General features: G+C 35.9%; 3 protein-coding genes across 3 annotated transcripts; all 3 read left to right on the top strand.

The window, feature by feature from the left end:
* The first annotated feature begins 12,691 nt into the window (after positions 1 to 12,691).
* On the top strand, positions 12,692 to 13,207 carry LOC141714268 (G-type lectin S-receptor-like serine/threonine-protein kinase LECRK4). Its single transcript, XM_074517799.1, has one exon. It carries the CDS (start codon positions 12,692 to 12,694, stop codon positions 13,205 to 13,207), a length of 516 nt encoding a protein of 171 aa, XP_074373900.1.
* Positions 13,208 to 16,719: 3,512 nt separating this feature from the next.
* LOC141714269 (RING-H2 finger protein ATL78-like) lies at positions 16,720 to 17,400 on the top strand. The gene has a single exon (XM_074517800.1). It carries the CDS (start codon positions 16,720 to 16,722, stop codon positions 17,398 to 17,400), a length of 681 nt encoding a protein of 226 aa, XP_074373901.1.
* Positions 17,401 to 19,290: 1,890 nt separating this feature from the next.
* Positions 19,291 to 20,109, top strand: LOC141714270 (RING-H2 finger protein ATL78-like). The gene has a single exon (XM_074517801.1). It carries the CDS (start codon positions 19,447 to 19,449, stop codon positions 20,107 to 20,109), a length of 663 nt encoding a protein of 220 aa, XP_074373902.1. The 5' UTR covers positions 19,291 to 19,446.
* Positions 20,110 to 20,556: the final 447 nt, after the last annotated feature.

Here is a 20,556-nt window from a genome sequence, read left to right on the forward strand (position 1 = left end):
TATAACACAGCACATTTTCCAAAACATTTTCATTTTATTCAAAATTTAGAGATAGGCATTTTCAGAAGTTACTTTTCCCCCAAAACACAAGTTAACAAAACAATTTGAAACTCAGGGGATACAGTAACTTAAATCGTTCTGTTCCACTACGAGAATAAAACAATATTATATTCATATATGCTGAACCATAAAGATATGGTCAGGGGTAGTTGCCTTGCAGAGCTTTACAAACATTACCGATTGACCTTGAGCCGACACGAACGCTCAGGCTTTATCACCTAACCACTAGATCACCCTGGACTCGACTTCAACACTCAGGTCCTTCGATTGAAACCTTACCGAGCTCGTCGACTGTCCACTAGGCTATCTTTAGACCAAAGCCAACTCTTGTGCCTTCCGACTAGAACCTACAAAGTCGAAATACCTAATTTAGACCTTCGATTATGCTTGACATATCCTCGCTAACAATCTACCCGAACGTTAACAAAATCCGACTCATAATACTTCATATAATAAAACACGTATCAATTAGGGTTCACGTTCTCGAAAATCGGTTCGGTGTTCGTTTCCAGAAAATATGTATCTCTGTCCTTTTACGAAATTAGGGTTATCGGTTTTAGCTAAGTACTACATCACAACACATAATCAGGTTTCGTATAAAGTAGTTACATATAACTGGTCGACGTTCCGATAGTCATTGGGTACGGCCTCGTATTTCCGTAATTTAATTTTTCGGAAATCGGGCAGCCACCTCCTTTGATTATCGGCTAACCCGTCGAACGTCCCGACGTCAAATCAATCACAACAAATTCAAACCAACCACAATACAATTCCCAACCACCGATTCCAGTCAACACTGTCAATTCGCAAATTCACAAACACCAATTAAATATACTTATTATTCGTTATTATCCGCATCTTTATGTTTTAATCGCATTTTATAATTTTAATCGTACATTGAATTTTGATTCATAGGACTCAGAACAACGTCATCACCATCCACCGTCCGCTCGTAAAACTTCATCGCGGACGGCGACAAAATTCCGCGGGTACCCGAGTAATTTCCCGGGTTTCCAACGCGAACTTCGCCGATTAATAAAATTAACTTCTCGCAAAATATGATTAATCACAAACTACAATCATTAATACCCTGCAGAAAAATAAATTAGATAATTAAAATATAACCAGCGAGAACTACTCGAATAATTTCATCAGAATGTCTGAATAATCAGAAATTTTAGAAATAAAATCGACTTCAACCAGGAACACGCATGCGCTTGTACCACCAGTGAACAGGCAATCGGGAAAACAACACGGCAACAACAGGTCGTCGGAACAACACAACAGACATCAATATATACACAGCAAACACGCATGTATACCAACACAGTGGCCGTACCGGAGTTTCACCGAAAACAACCGGAACAGGGGCGACGATGAGGAAGTATCAGAGATGGAAACCGAGGAAAAGAAACAGGAGATAGGGGGAAAGAGGAGAAAAACAGGAGAGGAGGGAGAGATACCGGAAAATTGAGACAGAGATTGATCGTGAGAGAGGGGAGAGACCGAGGATTGAAAAAGAAGAAGGAAACGGGTCACCCGAATAAAACTGCCCCTTCTCATATTTTATTAATATTTTGTGCATAATCTCGCGACTCAAGCATTGTCTAACCCGAAATTTAATGTTTTTAACGATACAATACGCGGATAATATAATTTGAAATAACTCCCAAATAGACTTCAAAATTTCCGAATCAAATAAAACTAATCAATAAAATTTTCGTAGGTTTTAAAATAATAACTAAAACGGAATTTATCCCCGCTTTTAACGAATAAACGAAACAACACGCAGGTAAAATTTATTCCAAAAATTACCAAAATAATTTTAAAATTCTCGGACTATTCCAAACTTAAATAATGATTTTTGAAAATTTTTGGAATTAAATACTAATTTAACAAATAATTGAAATCAGAAAATCATATACGGCTAAATAATTGATGAAATGCTGATTTCTAAATTTTAAAAACTTCTAAAAATAATTAATTAAATTATGAAGCCATAAAAATGATTTTAGGGATAACCCAAGTATTTATGGAAATAAATCCTGAATAAAATCACCTTTAAATACAAAAGTGACACAACACAGCTTCACAACGAATTACACTAATTAATACACGAACACCAACAATCACACATAATTAATAATATATTAACAAAATAATATCCAGCTGACAGAACCCATACGCATAATTTATTTATGCAATTATTTAATAATTACACATTTAAACAATATAAAAATATACGAGTCGTTATATCCTTCCCCCCTTAAAAAGATTCTGTCCTTAGAATCTGACCTAACTAAACAAATGAGGATATTTGTCAAGCATATCTGACTCTAACTCCTAAGTGGACTCTTCCACTCGAGGCTTCATTCAAAGCATATTCACTATAGATATAAATTCATTCCCAAGGATTCACTCATAATGACTTAGGATCTGGGTCGATCATTCCACGCAGAACAATTTGGACAAGAGCACATTGGCTCCTACTCAACGATTTGGTTCGAATCAAGAACATATCGCTTTAACAATGACATGCAGAACACATTATGAATGTCTGCAACTGCAATGACAATGCTAACTCATGAGCACTTTATCTATTTTCCTCGATACCGCAATGGGTACATATATTTAGGGCTCAACTTGTCTTTTCTAACTAAACCTAACAAATTTCTTTCAAGGTGAAATTTTATCAATGCCCAAGATCCTACTTTTATATCCATACTCTTTCGATGCAAATTCGTCTCCTTTCTTTGTCCATCCCAAGCTGCGTCAACTCTTTTTCGAATCAACACCACTACGTCCGTGGTGCGCTGAATTTACTCAGCATCTAACAACATTTCTACTCCCACTTTCTCTCAAAAAAGGGAAACTCACACTTATGCTTACACAGGGCTTCGCAATATAGCATTCCCTAGTAACATGATTAATTATTAACATAGGAAACTCAATCCATGGTAGGTGATTACTATAGTTTCCTTTAGATTCAAACTATATACTCTCAATATATCTTATATTGCCTGAATCGTCCTTCCACTTTGACCCTTCGTCTACGGATGATAGGCGGTGCTCATTTTCACTTTAGTTTCCAAACATTCGAACATCTCTTGCTTCTCTTCATCAGTTAAGACTGGAAAATAATCTCATATTGTCACTTCTTCTCACCTTCAGATATTTGAACTTCACATTCCATTTCCCTATTCCTTTATTAACTCCTTAGCGATTTTAATCACATTCAATCCTTTCCTTCCATACAGGGCATATGTTACTACACCGGCCTTGCTTAAATATTCGTTAACGGAATAATCGGAATCATTTGTTACTCTCGGCCAAAATTTATACTTAAAACTTAATATATAGTTGTTTTTCTTCTAATCTTCGTAGGGAAATCCTTGGGCTTTCCATATGGACCTCCCTGATCTTTGCATAGCTGAGGATGTTATCAATAAATACAATCATGCTTATCCAAGCACTCCTTATACACCATGTTCCCTGACTGATTTATTTTTTATTCCAAATGACATTACCAAAAATTGTGATGCCCATATTTCAGTTTTAACTGCAGTCTTTGATATGTTCTCAGGCTGGATCTTAAGTCATTCCCCCGAGAAATAACACATTCCTTGAATTAAATCACCTAAATAATCAAATCTTAATAGGGTTACTTATTCCTATTCGTTGTTTTGTCAAACTCCCAGTAATCATTACCTACTTCTCATAATTTCATCCTTCTTTTGAGCAACATCTCTGGTGTAAACCAAAGAACTATATCTGGTAAGTTCACTTTCCTCACTAATATCTTTACAATTATCGAACTAATTACTTCGCCCCACTGGCCTTCAAAGAAATTCCAAGACAATTATATATTACTCAACTTCCTTCAACTTAAGTATTTTCTTCCTCGTATCTTTGCACAAGGTGGATCTACTTTCTCTTTTTGGCTTATTAACTTATTTCTTCGCACAATTGGAAAAGCTTCTTATCTTTCTTCTTTCTTTCACAACTTACCCTACTATTGGCTTCCATACACTTTACTATCCGCTTCTCCTGAATTAATTTTTTTTGCCTTATGAAAGGACAACCAATTCGTTACTAAAATCATGTCAAACTCCTCTAGCTCAAAGAGTGTCAGATTAACTGCACTATGTCCGAATTCTAAACACTTAATCTTTTGGTCACTTTGGAAGTTCTGCCTCTAACTATGCTGGATGTTGACCTTTGAGATGTAGTACCTTGAGTAACCGTTCCACAACTCCTTGCAATACGCCCAACCTTCCCACATTTGTAACAAGGTAACTCTTGGATTTTATGGATTGCACTCCGACGCATAATGACCCTTATGACTACATGTGACACATCGAACGTTCTTTGTTTCCAGGTCTGAAAATCACGTCATACATTGACTTACTCTAATTGGAACCGACTTCTATCTAACTGACCACTAGTTGGTACAATTAACCAACTCTCTCTTTTAATTGATCAATTGAGTATCAACAGAAACATCAGTAACACATCATAGCAGACAGTTGTATCTTTTAAAAGTAGGGTATTTTCCAAAAATTTGGGCATCATTTTCTCTATATTATTGACTACCAGTCGGACTCAAGCTGACACCTACAATCAACCAACAACCATATCGACCCATCAACATCAACCAAACCACCAACAAGTATACTAACCATCTTTCACCACTCCACTCCACAGTTCACAATACTCTGACACATAATATGTTAATAATCAGTAACACATCATAGCAGACGTTGTATCTTTTAAAAGTAGGGTATTTTCCAAAAATTTGGGCATCATTTCATCTATATTATTGACTACCAGTCGGACTCAAGCCGACACCTACAATCAACCAACAACCATATCAACCCATCAACATCAACCAAACCACCAACAAGTATACTAACCATCTTTCACCACTCCACTCCACAGTTCACAATACTGTGACACATAACATGTTAATAATCATATGTATCACTAACCAACTAATAAAATGGGGTTAGCTATTTCAGTCACAACTACCAACAAGCCACTTCGCAAACTAGGTCAACTTAAGGACCTCTTCTACGCATACTAATCTAAGTTTCAGCCAACCATACTTCTAAAGGCGGTTCCCTATCAATTTCCATAGACTCGCGTACTACTGAATTAACTTTTCTAAGACAAAAACCTTCTCCTGACGGTTAACTCTTTGTTTACTTTCCATAACTAGGATGGTCTGACCACAGAGGTTACCGAAGGAAATTCATTTCCATAAAATACCAAATAAAATTTCGAAATCAGGATAATTCATTCTAAAAGAAACGTGAAGGAAATGCGGATATGACTGGGAGCAACCATACAAGTACGTAAGATGGCCAATCTTAGTACCATACAGTTTACAACACATAATTCAGTGGCGTCCCACCGAACCCTTTGTCACACAGACAAATAGTCACATCATATGTATTGTTTGCCCCAATCAACCGATAGAACCTCCGAGGAAAGAAATATAGGGTTCAAGGTATAAACCTCAGTACTGATCCAAATTCATTATAAGACTCGGCTGTCATGGCAGCCGCTGACTATTATCCTTCCACCTGAACTTTCACGGTCAGATTCGCTTGCTCGAGAAAAGAAACTAGAAATCTCAACTAGACATTGCCAATGATACCTATATATAAGGGAGACTTACTAAAATCTAGGGCAGTTCCAACCAATCCTCAACAGACATCAGGGTTACGCCTTCGAACCCTTGACTAAACTCACAGACTCGCTCCTCTGATTGAGTTGCTGACTCATATCTATATAGAATAAACATTCTTGCACTCTTCTGACTCCATTCCTAACCTAAATCAGGGACTCAAACCTGTAGCTCTGATACCAACTGTGACGGCCTCAACCCCGGGGTCAGGAGTTGACGTCATCAATAACAATAATAACAACGTAATATAATCCAACTCAACATTATTATATAAATACAACCCCTTTTTCCAAGATCTTTTCCAGGTTTAGGTATGACTTAGGTTACAATCCTCACAAAACCAACTTACTAAAGTCAATCTTGACAATACTATCTTTGTACAGCAACTCAACAGACCCACTTTGGTCCAACACCACTACCTCAGAGGAGCATGACACGGAAGGAACTGGAACTCTGCCCTGACTACCACTGGAGAATTCCCTAGGCATCTGCAATACATATATAAAACATTTTGTAAAGGTGAGCAATCAATTGCTCAGCAGTACCACCATATGAATAATAATCAAAAACAGTTTATGATAAATAATTATAGGAACAGAATTCATGACTTGCTGGAAAACAAGTAAAAACATGTGTGAACTGGATATCAAAACTAGCATGCTCTGTAAAACCAAATCATTAGTTGTGTGCTGTGCATAAATACCAGAGTTCAATTTTTTTAGCATGCTACTTTCATTTTCAAATTTTCGTCCCATCGCAGGACCCATAAAACCATTTGTCCCGTTACGGGGACCCAATATCATTTGTTCCGTTACGGGAACCAAAAAACTTGTCCCATCACAAGGACCTATAAAACTTGTTCCTCTACGGAAATCTCAAAATCACTTGCTCAGATATAAAAGCATTGGATGATCCCTGGTGAGACAGCTGATCAGGCTATCCTATGAAACTTGTTCCGGAACTCAGAGACTAGCTAGGTCTCTGTCACGATGGACTGGTGGTTATAACAGGGTGCGCAACCACTTCGCCTCTTACGCTAACTTCCAGGCCGTTACGGGCCTTCTGCGCACACTCATCCAATTATCTGATCATTTTTATCCAGTTTTCCAAATCACTTACCTATCTCTTGTCAAAACAGTTATAACATAGCACATTTTCCAAAACATTTTCATTTTATTCAAAATTTAGAGATAGGCATTTTCAGAAGTTACTTTTCCCCCAAAACACAAGTTAACAAAACAATTTGAAACCGAGGGGATACGTAACTTAAATCGTTCTGTTCCACTACGAGAATAAAATAACATTATATTCATATAAGCTGAACCATAAAGATATGGTCAGCGGTACTTGCCTTGCAGAGCTTTACAAACATTACCGATTGACCTTGAGCCGACACGAACGCTCAGGCTTTTTCGCCTAACCACTAGATCACCCTGGACTCGACTTCAACACTCAGGTCCTTCGATTGGAACCTTACCGAGCTCGTCGACTGTCCACTAGGCTATCTTTAGACCAAAGCCAACTCTTGTGCCTTCCGACTGGAACCTACAAAGTCGAAATACCTAATTTAGACCTTCGATTATGCTTGACATATCCTCGCTAACAATCTACCCGAACGTTAACAAAATCCGACTCATAATACTTCATATAATAAAACACGTATCAATTATGGATTCACGTTCTCGAAAATCAGTTCGGTGTTCGTTTCCAGAAAATATGTATCTCTGTCCTTTTACGAAATTAGGGTTATCGATTTTAGCTAAGTACTACATCACATAATCAGGTTTCGTATAAAGTAGTTACATATAACCGGTCGACGTCCGATAGTCATTGGGTACGGCCTCGTATTTCTGTAATTTAATTTTTCGGAAATCGGGTAGCACCTCCTTTGATTATCAGCTAACCTGTCGAACGTCCCGACGTCAAATCAATCACAACCAATTCAAACCAACCACAATACAATTCCCAACCACCGATTCCAGTCAACACTGTCAATTCGCAAATTCACAAACACCAATTAAATATACTTATTATATGTTATTATCCGCATCTTTATGTTTTAATCGCATTTTATAATTTTTATCGTATATTGAATTTTAATTCATAGGATTCAGAACAACGTCATCACCGTCCACCGTCCGCTCGTAAAACTTCATCGCGGACGGCGACAAAATTCCGCGGGTACCCGAGTAATTTCCAGGGTTTCCAACGCGAACTTCGCCGATAAATAAAATTAACTTCTCGCAAAATATGATTAATCACAAACTGCAATCATTAATACCCTGCAGAAAAATAAATTAAATAATTAAAATATAACCAGTGAGAACTACTCGAATAATTTCATCAGAATATCTGAATAATCAGAAATTTTAGAAATAAAATCGACTTCAACCAGGAACACGCATGCGCGTGTACCACCAGTGAACATGCAATCGGGAAAACAACACGGCAACAACAGGTCGTCGGAACAACACAACAGACATCAATATATACACAATAAACACACAGGTATACCAACACAGTGGCCGTACCGGAGTTTCACCGAAAACAACCGGAACAGGGGCGGCGATGAAGAAGTATCAGAGATGGAAACCGAGGAAAAGAAACAGGAGATAGGGGGAAAGAGGAGAAAAACAGGAGAGGAGGGAGAGATACCGGAAAATTGAGACAGAGATTGATCGTGAGAGAGGGGAGAGACCGAGGATTGAAAAAGAAGAAGAAGGAAACGGGTCACCCGAATAAAATCGCCCCTTCTCATATTTTATTAATATTTTGTTCATAATCCCGCGACTCAAGCATTGTCTAACCCGAAATTTAATGTTTTTAACGATACAATACGCGGATAATATAATTTGAAATAACTCCCAAATAGACTTAAAATTTCCGAATCAAATAAAATTTTCGTAGGTTTTAAAATAATAACTAAAACGGAATTTATCCCCGCTTTTAACGAATAAACGAAACAACACGCAGGTAAAATTTATTCCAAAATTTACCAAAATAATTTTAAAATTCTCGGACTATTCCAAACTTAAGTAATAATTTTTGAAGAATTTTGGAATTAAATACTAATTTAACAAATAATTGAAATCAGAAAATCATATATGGCTAAATAATTGATGAAATGCTGATTTCTAAATTTTAAAAACTTTTAAAAATAATTAATAAAATTATGAAGCCATAAAAATGATTTTAGGGATAACCCATGTATTTATGGAAATAAATCCTGAATAAAATCACCTTCAAATACAAAAGTGACACAACACAGCTTCATAACGAATTACACAATTAATACACGAACACCAACAATCACACATAATTAATAATACATTAACAAAATAATATCCAGCTGACAGAACCCATACACATAATTTATTTGTGCAATTATTTAATAATTACACATTTAAACAATATAAAAATATACGAGTCGTTATAGCAATGGTATAAGCATACAAAAATGGGTAAAAAAAATTGTTATCAAATGATGTGGCTGATATGATATTATTGAATAATTTAATATATTAATACGGGGTTCATTTTCATTTAACAAATAATAGTTTGATATGTGAAATTTTATAATTAATCTAGGAACCAATTTTATATAGCTGGTATTTTTTAGTAACCTAACTAAACATTAAGGGTGCAATAGTTTTTCTTTATATTGAAAAACAAAAATTGAATAAACCTTTTCTTTAGAAAAAAGCCCAAAATGCAGAAAATATTATTGATAGAAAATATTTTTTTAGGGAAACAAAATGAACCTACCATAGATTCAGAAGAAGAAAATTTCAAGAATCAATTTAAATGGATCTCAGAAAATTGTAATAAAATTATCATTTAATCATCAATAATAATAAAAACACAAGCTTTCATTGAACTATACAAGCCGGATGTAATTTAAAGTCTAAACTCGGTACTTTAGAACTTAATTTAAAGAGGGGGTTAGAGATGTGATGATATGTTGAAGTTATAGAGTATATAGAGTGGAATAAAAGCCCCAGCTACATGCAACATATACACAAGAAGTTGAATTCTAAAGTATGACAATGGATGATGAGCAAAATCATAGTAACAGCTGTTTTCAATTGGTAGCTAGTAAAATAAGAAGCATAATTTGCAATGGCAAGAAGACATGTTTGAAGGATAATTGTGTGTGACAGCTTGTGGAGTAAAATGGTGATAAAGATCTGCAGCAGAACTGCAATTGTCAACTTTGCCAACATATTCCTCACTTGTCCAAATCCAAAACAGGACAACTCCTTTGGGTTGCTCCATCACCAACCTATGACACACAAGATTCTAACAATTTTTTCCAGCACATTTGGGAACAACAATCATTTTGAAATCGTGCAAGATTAAGTGCTGTGAAACACAGATATAGGAGGCATAAATTCTTGCTGGGATCATGATATCGAATGACCACAAAACCCTTGATATCTCAGCAACTCCTTATGTTTAGCATATAGCTAATTGAGAATCATTGGCCTTCTTTTAAAAATTTCTGGTTCCGCCTTTACGTGTTCATCAATATAAGAAAAAAAATATGCATTGGCCGGCGTGGATAATAAATCTATCTACATATGTTCATTGACCCCATGTAAGCTTTTAACTTTAATTTCTGTCCTCTCTGAATACAAGTGGTCAATTACATCTTTTTAAATTGGGCTGTATACCTGTATCTCCAGTCGTGCTCTTGAACAAGTCGTTGCACAGGATAATGCATAGTATTTTTTTTACTTGCACGCGATTCTAAGTAACACAAAAGTGTTTGAAAATTGAACAAAGTATCTTGATTGTTAGATAGATAAAATTAAGACGTATCATATCATCTAAGCCGGCCTAAATCATATATTTGAAGGGCTTTTTATTTTAATCGACAGGCAGGTGTCTCAATCTCAAATTTACTTTCTTCATGTCATTCAACATGAGACCAACACAGCTTGATAGAGGACACTTTACCAGTCTGTGCACAATGATTATCTTAAAAGGAAAAAGGCAGATGTCGGTTTCTTCATTATTTTTCTTTGTAAATTTGTCAAGTTCCGATTTTCAATTTTCAAACATATGTCGCAATAAGATTGAATATAGGAGCTAGTAGTATATATATGTTGTACAATTTGTTACATTAGAAGGAAAAAACAAGCGAAACTCTGGCTTATGTGTACTTGAACGAGTAACTTCATATTCTTGCATTTTGTCTTGAAACTGACAAATTTACTCTTTTGTTTACTTGTTTTTTTTTGCTATATCTTCCGCCGCAACTCAACCAAGAGGACAGAACATTGGCCAAGGCTCTTCTCTAACACCGACACGAAACTTGTCATGGCTCTCACCTTGGGGTTTATTTGCTTTTTTGGATTCTATGAGCAAGGTAATAGTGGCTTATATCATGTCGGAATTTTCCTTGCAGGATTTCCTTTATAGACTGTAGTTTGGACAGCCAACCGAGATAATCCTCCGACTCCGAGCAATGTAACTTTGATTTTAACTACAGATGGGAGGCAGGCTCATCCTACAGCAAAAATCTCAAGCCTCATTTCTAAATGTTGTTGCACCTGATCAATCGTTTTCTACTCTTGCCATGTTAGACTCCGGCAACTTGGTGTTGTATGATTCTAATCAGGAAAAAAATTGGCAGAGTTATGATCACCCAACTGACACCATCTTACCAGGTCAGGTTCTATTGAATAATCAAGAGATATTTTCCAGCATGTCAGAAACTGATCACTCTACCGGAATGTGCAGACTCAAAATGCAAAATGATTCCAATCTTTTGTTGTATGCTGTGGAGACTACGGAAACCAGCTCTTATTAAGCTTACTGGGGAATTGACACTGTAGGAAGAGGGGAAAATGTGACACTGAAAATTAGCAAAAAAAAAAAAATAAAAAAATGTGACACTGAATCTTAATCCTGATGGGCATCTTTATTTGCGCAGTAATACAGCCACCTTTATGCATAACCTAACAAGTGGAATTTCTGAGAAACAGAAAAACTTCTTTTTGAGATTAAATGTGGATGGCATACTTCGACTTTACTCATTTAGATTGGATCGAAGAGGAAACAGATCATCAGTCGACTGGGCATCCTTTTATAACAAGTGTGTGATGCCAAAGGATAATGTGGGCTGAATAGCTTCTATGTTCTTAACGATGCTGAAGCTAAATGCATATGTCTTCTAGGATTCAATTTTGTTATTCCGAGCAACAGGAGGGCAGGCTGTCAGAGGATTTATGTTGCTGATAGTTGCGAGAACAAGGACAGGATGATAAAATATAGCATGAGATCGCTGGAGAATTCTCAGTGGGATTATTTCCTCTATTTTGTTCTCAAAAAGACTAAAGTAGACTGTACAGCAGCTTGTTTAGAGGACTGTAACTGCAAAGCTGCATTTTTAAAGACGGGAAGTGCTCAAATCAGAGGCTTCCACTAAGATATGGAAGAAGAGTATTTACAGAACCTAACATTGATTTTATCAAGTGGGCACCCCAACACCTGCAAACGATGTTTGGAAAAACAAAGAGCCTCGTCTAAACATTTTTTTCATTAGTATTTCACTTTTTGCGTCAACGTTTACACTCTTTGTGGTCTCTGGTTTTTTTGCGTACAGAAACAAAAAATGGGCATATAAAAAGATTGATGCCGCGGGAAATTCAATAATGGAGGATATATTTCCACAGTCAATTGCCTATGCAAAACTAGAGGAAGTGACAAACGGTTTTAAGAAAGAGATTGGTAGAGGATCATCTGGCACAGTTTACAAAGGGACACTCAAATTCTGCAATAAAGTAGTAGCTGTAAAGAGACTGGAAACATGTTAGCAGAAGGGGAGAAGGAGTTTCAGAATGAGATGAAGGTCATCGGAAGATCCCATCATCGTAACCTTGTTCGCCTTCTTGGCTACAGTCATGATGGACCAAAAAAGCTGTGGTATACGAATACATGGTCAATGGATCACTTGCAGATATAATCTTTATACCACAACTCCGACCAAAATGCGATGAAAGTATTAGAATTGCTCTTGATATTGTAAAAGGGATCCACTATCTGCATGAAGAATGTAAAACTCAGATTATCCATTGTGACATAAAGCCTCAAAACATACTTATAGATGCGCATAGGTCTGCAAGAATTTCAGACTTTGGATTGGCAAAGCTTCTAAAGCCAGACCAAAAAAATACATGTACGGGAATAAGAGGTACAAGGGGGTATGTTGCACCTGAATGGTATCGAAAGATGCCTGTTGCAGTCAAAGCAGATGTTTATAGTTTTGGAGTCGGGCTTTTGGAAATCATTTTTTGTAGAACAAAATTGGATTTGAGCTTGAGGGAAGAGGCAATTGTTAATGAACTTGCTAAATTGGTTGTTGACGAGGAGACTGATAAGAAACAATTTGAAAGAATGGAAAGAGTAGGCCTCTGGTGCATCCTAGATGATCCATCGAGCGTCCATCCATGAAGAAGGTTTTGTTGATGCTGGAAGGGACAGTGAGCATCCCAGCAACTCCCAGTCCAAATTCTTATGTAAGTGGGATTTAGTGTCTTTTTAATTTATATGTTCTCCCTGCAGATTATGCTCTATCTTTGTAGGCTTTAAACTGCCAAACTGGCTTCTTATCTGCAGTGCATTTCATTATGATATATTCTGTGAGTAGAGTTTAACAATCAAGTAGATGATAAAAGTCAGTTGATTAGCTAAGCCATTAAGAATTTTTTGTGATTTAGCTGTTAATAAATTTCACAAGTCTATCTAACATAAGGGTATCACTGCCTCTGTACAATGTTGCGATTAATCTTATCATTTTTAAAGCAATCAATTTTTTAGCATATTTTGGGGAAAATTTTGTATCTCTGAACTAAGCTAGGCTCTCTTTATAAAATTTATATGATGAGACATCCATGTGATATATGTGAGCATACTTGAAAGAATAGGCTGTTTTTCCTTCCCAACTGGAAACTTAATGAATTACATAGGAAGACTTGGCTTCTCAGTATGTCTGCATAGAAATTATGGCAATAAAATTGAATGCATTGACACAGTCCTGACAGCAATAAACTAACAGAAAAAAGTGATCACTGTAACAATAAACATTTTGACACACTTAAAAGTTTAAATAGATAACATATGACCTACATAGTACCGCCTCTGCATATTGCACGTTTCTGGCAAATTGGCAAGTTAGAAAAACAGAAGTCTGGTTCATCCAGAGTCCTCAAACTCAGAATTCTGAGGGATAGTTGGTCATCGGAAATAATATAAATGTTAATATTTTTAGATATCTTAAGTGTAGTTTTCAAATACTTCTAAAAGATGGAGTTTCTCAGTATTTTGAAAAATTTAAAAAGTATTGAATGAATGTAATTAACTGCTCTTGGTCATTAGGTTGCCGGTTCTGTAAACTACTCTAGGCCCCGATCAATCCCAGAACTAATGGTAACAGATTTGCATTTTGTCATCGAGATTTAGGCTGAAATTTTTTGATAAGATGTTTTTAATGAGAATCAAATAGCAAAACTGATTTAATCCACATTCTTCTGTTGAAATGTGCATGATTATACTCAGTTTTATGTGTGAAGACTTAAGATTACTCAAATCTATACACTAGCATGGATTTTTAGTCTCACATTGTCTAGTCTTTGAGTTTTATTAATATTACAGGCTTTACAAAGACTTGAATCTCTGTGATCTGTAGCACTGGAAATTGAATCTCAAGCTTCTACAATCTCACTACCAAAACAAACATACAAAATAAGAGCAATACTCTAGTACCTACTGATTTACAAAGATTAAATGACCATTCAGAAGTGAAAGTAAAATAGAATGAAATTTACAGAAGTTACGGATCACATCAATTAAGTGGAGTAAATCAATCCGCCTTTAGATTTACTGCTCGCGGATAAAGTCATCTCCTGCATTCTTTTATTACTTATCACCAGAAAAATTGATTTATTTTTTCAATTATCTCAATCTCACTCTTTCTACTTGCGCACTAGTACCTTCCAACACCATAGTTGCTTCTTCTCCTATCTCATTCCAGTATTTTTAAGCAAACCAAGCATTAGAAATTTTAAAGAACCAACACTTAGCAGGTGAAATTTACTAAATTGATGAGTATAGAAAGAAAAACATAAAAACAATTTATACTCAATTTTTGGGGTAATCAGTAAGAGTATGCACATACCTGATGAGATATATAAAATAAAATTACATGTTTTAAACATTTTATATAAAAACGATAAGGTAGAAAGTGTAACAGGACGAAAATGAGAAGGCACCTACTAAGTTTCTATACATTAAGATGAAGAAATCAGTGAGAATCAACACTAAGTTTAATATTAGTACTATGATCTTGTGGTTGGAAAGTATGTTAAGCACATACAACATGGGAAAGGACTATCTTAATGCTACTAAATCTTGAAAAGACGAAAAGAGTACAACTGAAGGTCGCACTTAGCACAAATGATAAACTAATCTTGTGCATTTTTAAAATGATCATATTATTATAGTACGTAGTAGAGCTGTAGAGAGATAAAATACTCTTCAGGTAAAGGGAAAAGAGAAGGTTCTGTTATAAACTATGTAATATGAGATGCGGTGTAGTTTTGTGATAGAGAGGAGGCAAAAGTTATTATTATGAGCTAAAGCACCAACACACTAAAAATGAAAAAAGGGCTCCTCCATATTCCCTAATGTATGAGTATCTAATAGGTTTCATTAAATTTATAGTTGAAAAGATTCTATTAATCCTTACAAATCTTGTAGCTAGTTGCAGTGCCATCTAACCGCTCCTCCCACTTATATTTACTCAGGCATAACATACTCATATATGGGGACAGGGGCGGCAAAAAGCCACTTACGTTAAGTCAAATAGCTGATTGACATGATTAACCAGATCTGTATCAAATTGTGTGCTCCATTTTCTGTCAAATGGCTTATATTGCTACCACATACGACTCACCTGCGGTAAATGACTAAGCAGCAGCTGTTACGGATTAACACAGATGTTAGAACATATTCAGAGTCCGATGATTTTAAGAGTTGATTATACACATAATAACACACTAAAATGTAGATTGCAAAGTAAAGTTGCAATACAAAAGTTGATGCACATTACTAACATTTTTACAGTGAAACTTCACAACTAAACTAAGCTTATATAAATCAAAAATATGTTCTGGTAAAAGTTATAGAGCAAGCGCATGCACCATGTTCCTAATTTAATTATTTAAACTAGATTAGCTCTTTAAGTGATAACTCGGATCCTGAATGAGATTACAAATTCAAGTATAATGAGGCAGTTACTGTCACTACTCAGTTTAATCAGTGTTTGTACAGCTTAGAAGAGAAGGACTCAACTAGTTTTTAAAGTTATCATATCCCACAATATCTGTATCAAATATCTATGTAGCCAACTCCAAAGATATGCTTCCAGTAATATCCTGGGACTGTCTTTTGCATCTGCATATATTTTTTGGAATCCATCTTCATGGAATTCAATGTACTTTTTAGTATATTAGAACAAATTGAGAGCTTAAAAAATCAGATTCGAATCAGAACTTTTCTGCAAAACAACTTGCCAAGTTTTTTGATAGAAGAGAATGTTGGCAGATCCAATATATATTAAGGATAAGATTAGGAACCACAAACATAGATTGTCACTTATTAGACAAGATTTGAGTACAACAGGAATACTACTTGGAGGCTGTAGTATTACTACTACATGAACATAAAGATCAAAGTCATGGATTCTGTTTATTTATTTAATGAAGTCATGGATTTTGTATAATGGAGGCATCCACTGGTGAAAAACTTGTTCAACAAAATATTAAAATTTTGGAACCTTGGAATATTCTCAATATCATATTACTATTAGTTTAATGAACCAGGCTTTACTATTCCCTTTTTGAATTTCACTATATATAATCCAACAAGCTCGGAGTAGTCTATCAAAACACTTGTATTCTAAAAACATGTCTTTTTCTACTCTAATCGATGCCAGAGTTGCCTTTCAACAAGTTCAACCCAACATTTACTCGAGGAGGTTGCTCTTACAAAACCCTATTTATCAACAACAGGCTGCAGCTACTCCTCCCCAAAGTGGCAACGCAAGCGGTCCATCAGAACATAATCCCAGGGATAATAGTCTTGATGCAAATATTGTAATGATACTCTCAGTCCTCTTGTGTGCCTTAGTTTGCTCACTATGCCTGAACTTTCTAGTCAAGTGCACCTTAAGATGTTTAAGGTTAGTAGCCTCTGAATCAAGTGAAAGCTCGTCGGCTGGTTTGGCCAATACTGGCATCAAGAAAAAAGCCCTCAAAACTTTCCCAATAGTAAATTACTCAGCTGATTTAAAGCTACCTGGATTGGATGCTGAATGCGTAATATGCCTCTCAGAGTTTGCTCCAGGCGAGCGTGTGAAGGTTCTGCCCAAGTGCAACCATGGATTTCATGTCAAATGCATCGATAGGTGGCTCACTTCCCATTCCTCCTGCCCAACTTGTAGGCACTGCCTGATTCAAACATGTCAGAAAATAGTCGATTGCAGCATGCCTGCGGCCTCACTACCAGTTCAACCACATGAAGAAACTATTATTGTCAGAATTGCACCTTTAGAGGCTGAGGGTGTATTATGTAATTATCAAACATAGTATTTGATAGTTAATCTTTCCTTGGACATATACTTACTGGAATTATTCTTCAAAGATATCAAGAATTAGGCTTGCAATTCTTTAGGAAAGCAGTGCATCCCCAGAATGAATGTACAGTTCAGTTGTGCATTTGTACAAAATTTCATGATTGCGCTTGCAGCTAATCGATAACGATAAATCAAGTAAACTTCTGTTGTTACATATGTAAGACATGCACTATTCAAGCAGAGGGATAGTCGGGGCAAAAAACGTCCTGACGTCCAACGGCTTTGGAAATAAAATTCAGTGGTTACTACCGTTAGCATAAGAAATAAACATTAGAAATGTGAATGAGTAGCCCTGTTTCGTCATTTGAAGCTGATTAGCTACTACTTGAAAGTTTTAAAAAGATCTTACGAGTTTAACTGTTTTGTTGTACTGGTTCTTTAAGCCATGATGAACTCCGAAATACTCCTTGAGAATTACCTCTGAGCTCCTATGTGTTTCACGGAAGAGCAGTTGTTTATGTAAAGCCTTTTAATGTGATTTTAAAGGGAATAAAACTTCATTAGTTTTGAGAGCAAGAGGTACGCGGGCATTACCTACCTCAACAATTAAAGAGTAAAGATTGTTTTCGCAAAGACGTTTGGCTAGCACTACTAGAAGAAACTGCATTAGCCATCAGCTTTTAGACGAAGCATTATATATTCTGCAACATACAACATAGTTTGCTTGAAAAAGTTGCAAAACCATCGTCGAATATGCTGTATGACATATACTACCTCAACTTAAGAGTACATTTATATACGTTTGGGAACCAGGATTTCATTTGAAATTCTGAATTTGATCAACTAGTATGTTCGGAAATTTGGATTTGGACATTCAAATATTAGTATAAACATGATAATTTGAAATGAAAATTTAAATTCTCTCATTTCAAATCCATCATTTGAAATGAAATACATGTTTTCAAAAACTCTCTTAAATAATTACAACTGTAGCAAAATGTAACATTTAAAAGGTATTCGAATGTTTAGTAAGGGCAGAACCGATGGTATTGTAAAAATAGGTGCACCTATTGCTATAATTTAGAACTAAAAGGTGATTTTTGGTGCAAAATTAACACCACATCTCCAATGGTAGGTTTTATATTTAACTAAATTGTTTCAAATTTAACTAACTTTTCTATTTATGTGTATAAAAAATTTTCACTTTTACTTATTCTCTCTTTCCCTCTCTTTTTGTAACGTGGCAAATATAGCACAGTGTTATATTTTGTGCTAAGTGCTATTTTAGAATAGTGTTTACACCACCATTGAATTGTCAAAATTCACATTTTGTACTATATTTAAGATATAGCACATCATTTAGCACACTATTGGACGTGCTCTAAGCTCATCTCTATTTTCCAAGTCAATACTAAATAACATTAAGACAGCTGAGCTATGCAAAATCAAGATTATTCTCAGACAAAAAATCACAGTCCAAGCACCTGCAAATGAAACTGAACAGTCTATCCCACTTCAATTTCACTTTCAGGTTTAATTAGAAGAACCTAGCTTAGAAGATAAGGCCTCAACCATTAGTGCTTGATTACCATTACCAGTTAATAAAACAAAAGGCACGACTAGCATTTAAAGGTACGGACATCTCAAACAACTTGAGGATATGCTTCTAGTAAGCACCCTGCAAATATCTTATCGGGTCTTTATTTTCATAATCCATCATCCTACAAATCAATGTACTTTTGAGTTTTTTAGTATATTTCATAGGTGGAAAGGATCAAGATTAAGTCCTCAGCCTCTAAGCCATAAACTTGTCAACTTTTTTAGGGGCACAAAATTTATATAATTAAGATTTAATTAGTAACCACATACCTAGATTAACACTTTTAAACAAGATTAGATTACAATCAAATTCATGCATTTTCAAATCCTCACATATTCTCGGAATCTTATAATAATTATTTATTTATTCAATCAGCCATTACCACCACCTGTTAAACTTACCTATATATAGTTCTTGATTTACAACAAGTCTATCAAAAGCACTTGCATCCCCATAAACATGTCTTTCTCTACTTCAACAGCTGCCCCTGTTTTCTCTCAGCAAGTAAACCGCCACATTTACTCGAGAAGGTTGTTATTACACACCCCTCTTTACCCACAACAGATTGCGCCAACTAGTGGCAACACTGACGGTGCATCAGTACCTTTTACAGGGGATGAGAGTTTCGATGCAAATGTTGTAATGATACTCTCAGTCCTCTTGTGTGCAGTAATATGCTCGCTTGCCTTTAGTTCTATAATTAGGTGTGTATTGCGGTGTTCAAGCTTGGGAACTTCTGAATCAAGTGAAAGCTCGTCGGCTTGTTTGGCCAATACCGGCATCAAGAAAAAAGCCCTCAAAACTTTCCCAATAGTAAATTACTCAGCTGATCTGAAGCTACCTGGATTAGATGCTGAATGTGTAATATGCCTCTCAGAGTTTGCTCCAGGCGAGCGTGTGAAAATTCTGCCCAAGTGCAACCATGGATTTCACGTCAAATGCATCGATAGCTGGCTCACTTCCCACTCCTCCTGCCCAACTTGTAGGCACTGCCTGATTCAAACATGCCAGAAAATAGTCGATTGCAGCATGCCTGCTAACACATCACAACAAACTTCACTACACCATATTATAGTTGCTCCATTAGAGGCTGAAGGTGTAATACGTAGTTATCAAACATAAGCGAGACGTTATTGTTAGTTCATTATGATGTATATATACTCACCACATTTTTTTCAAAATTTTATGATTCCGCTAGCTGTTGTACAGTTAAATTATGCCTAATTATAAATACATTTAATAGAATTTTGCAGGCAAATCTTTGTAGGTAAATGTATAGTAGACATCTACATTGCACTATACACAGGCTATCGGGAAATAGTAACTGTTATGCCCAAAATTTGGTATAAACTTTGTTCAGGTCAAAATCGGGTCAATTGGTCAGAATTGGGATTTTGGTGCCAAAAATTAAGGAAAGATAAGGCATCTATTTTATCATAAAGGAAGAAGGCGCGCCCTACAGATATGGGGAGGTGCGCCCTTATGCATACGAGAACAGTAATGCTGACACCTTACATAATCAAGGCGCGCCCTTCATTGGTGAAGGAGGCGCGCCCTATTGGTATATGA

Source organism: Apium graveolens, chromosome 3 (genome assembly GCF_009905375.1).
Source record: "Apium graveolens cultivar Ventura chromosome 3, ASM990537v1, whole genome shotgun sequence".
Lineage (NCBI taxonomy): Eukaryota > Viridiplantae > Streptophyta > Magnoliopsida > Apiales > Apiaceae > Apium > Apium graveolens.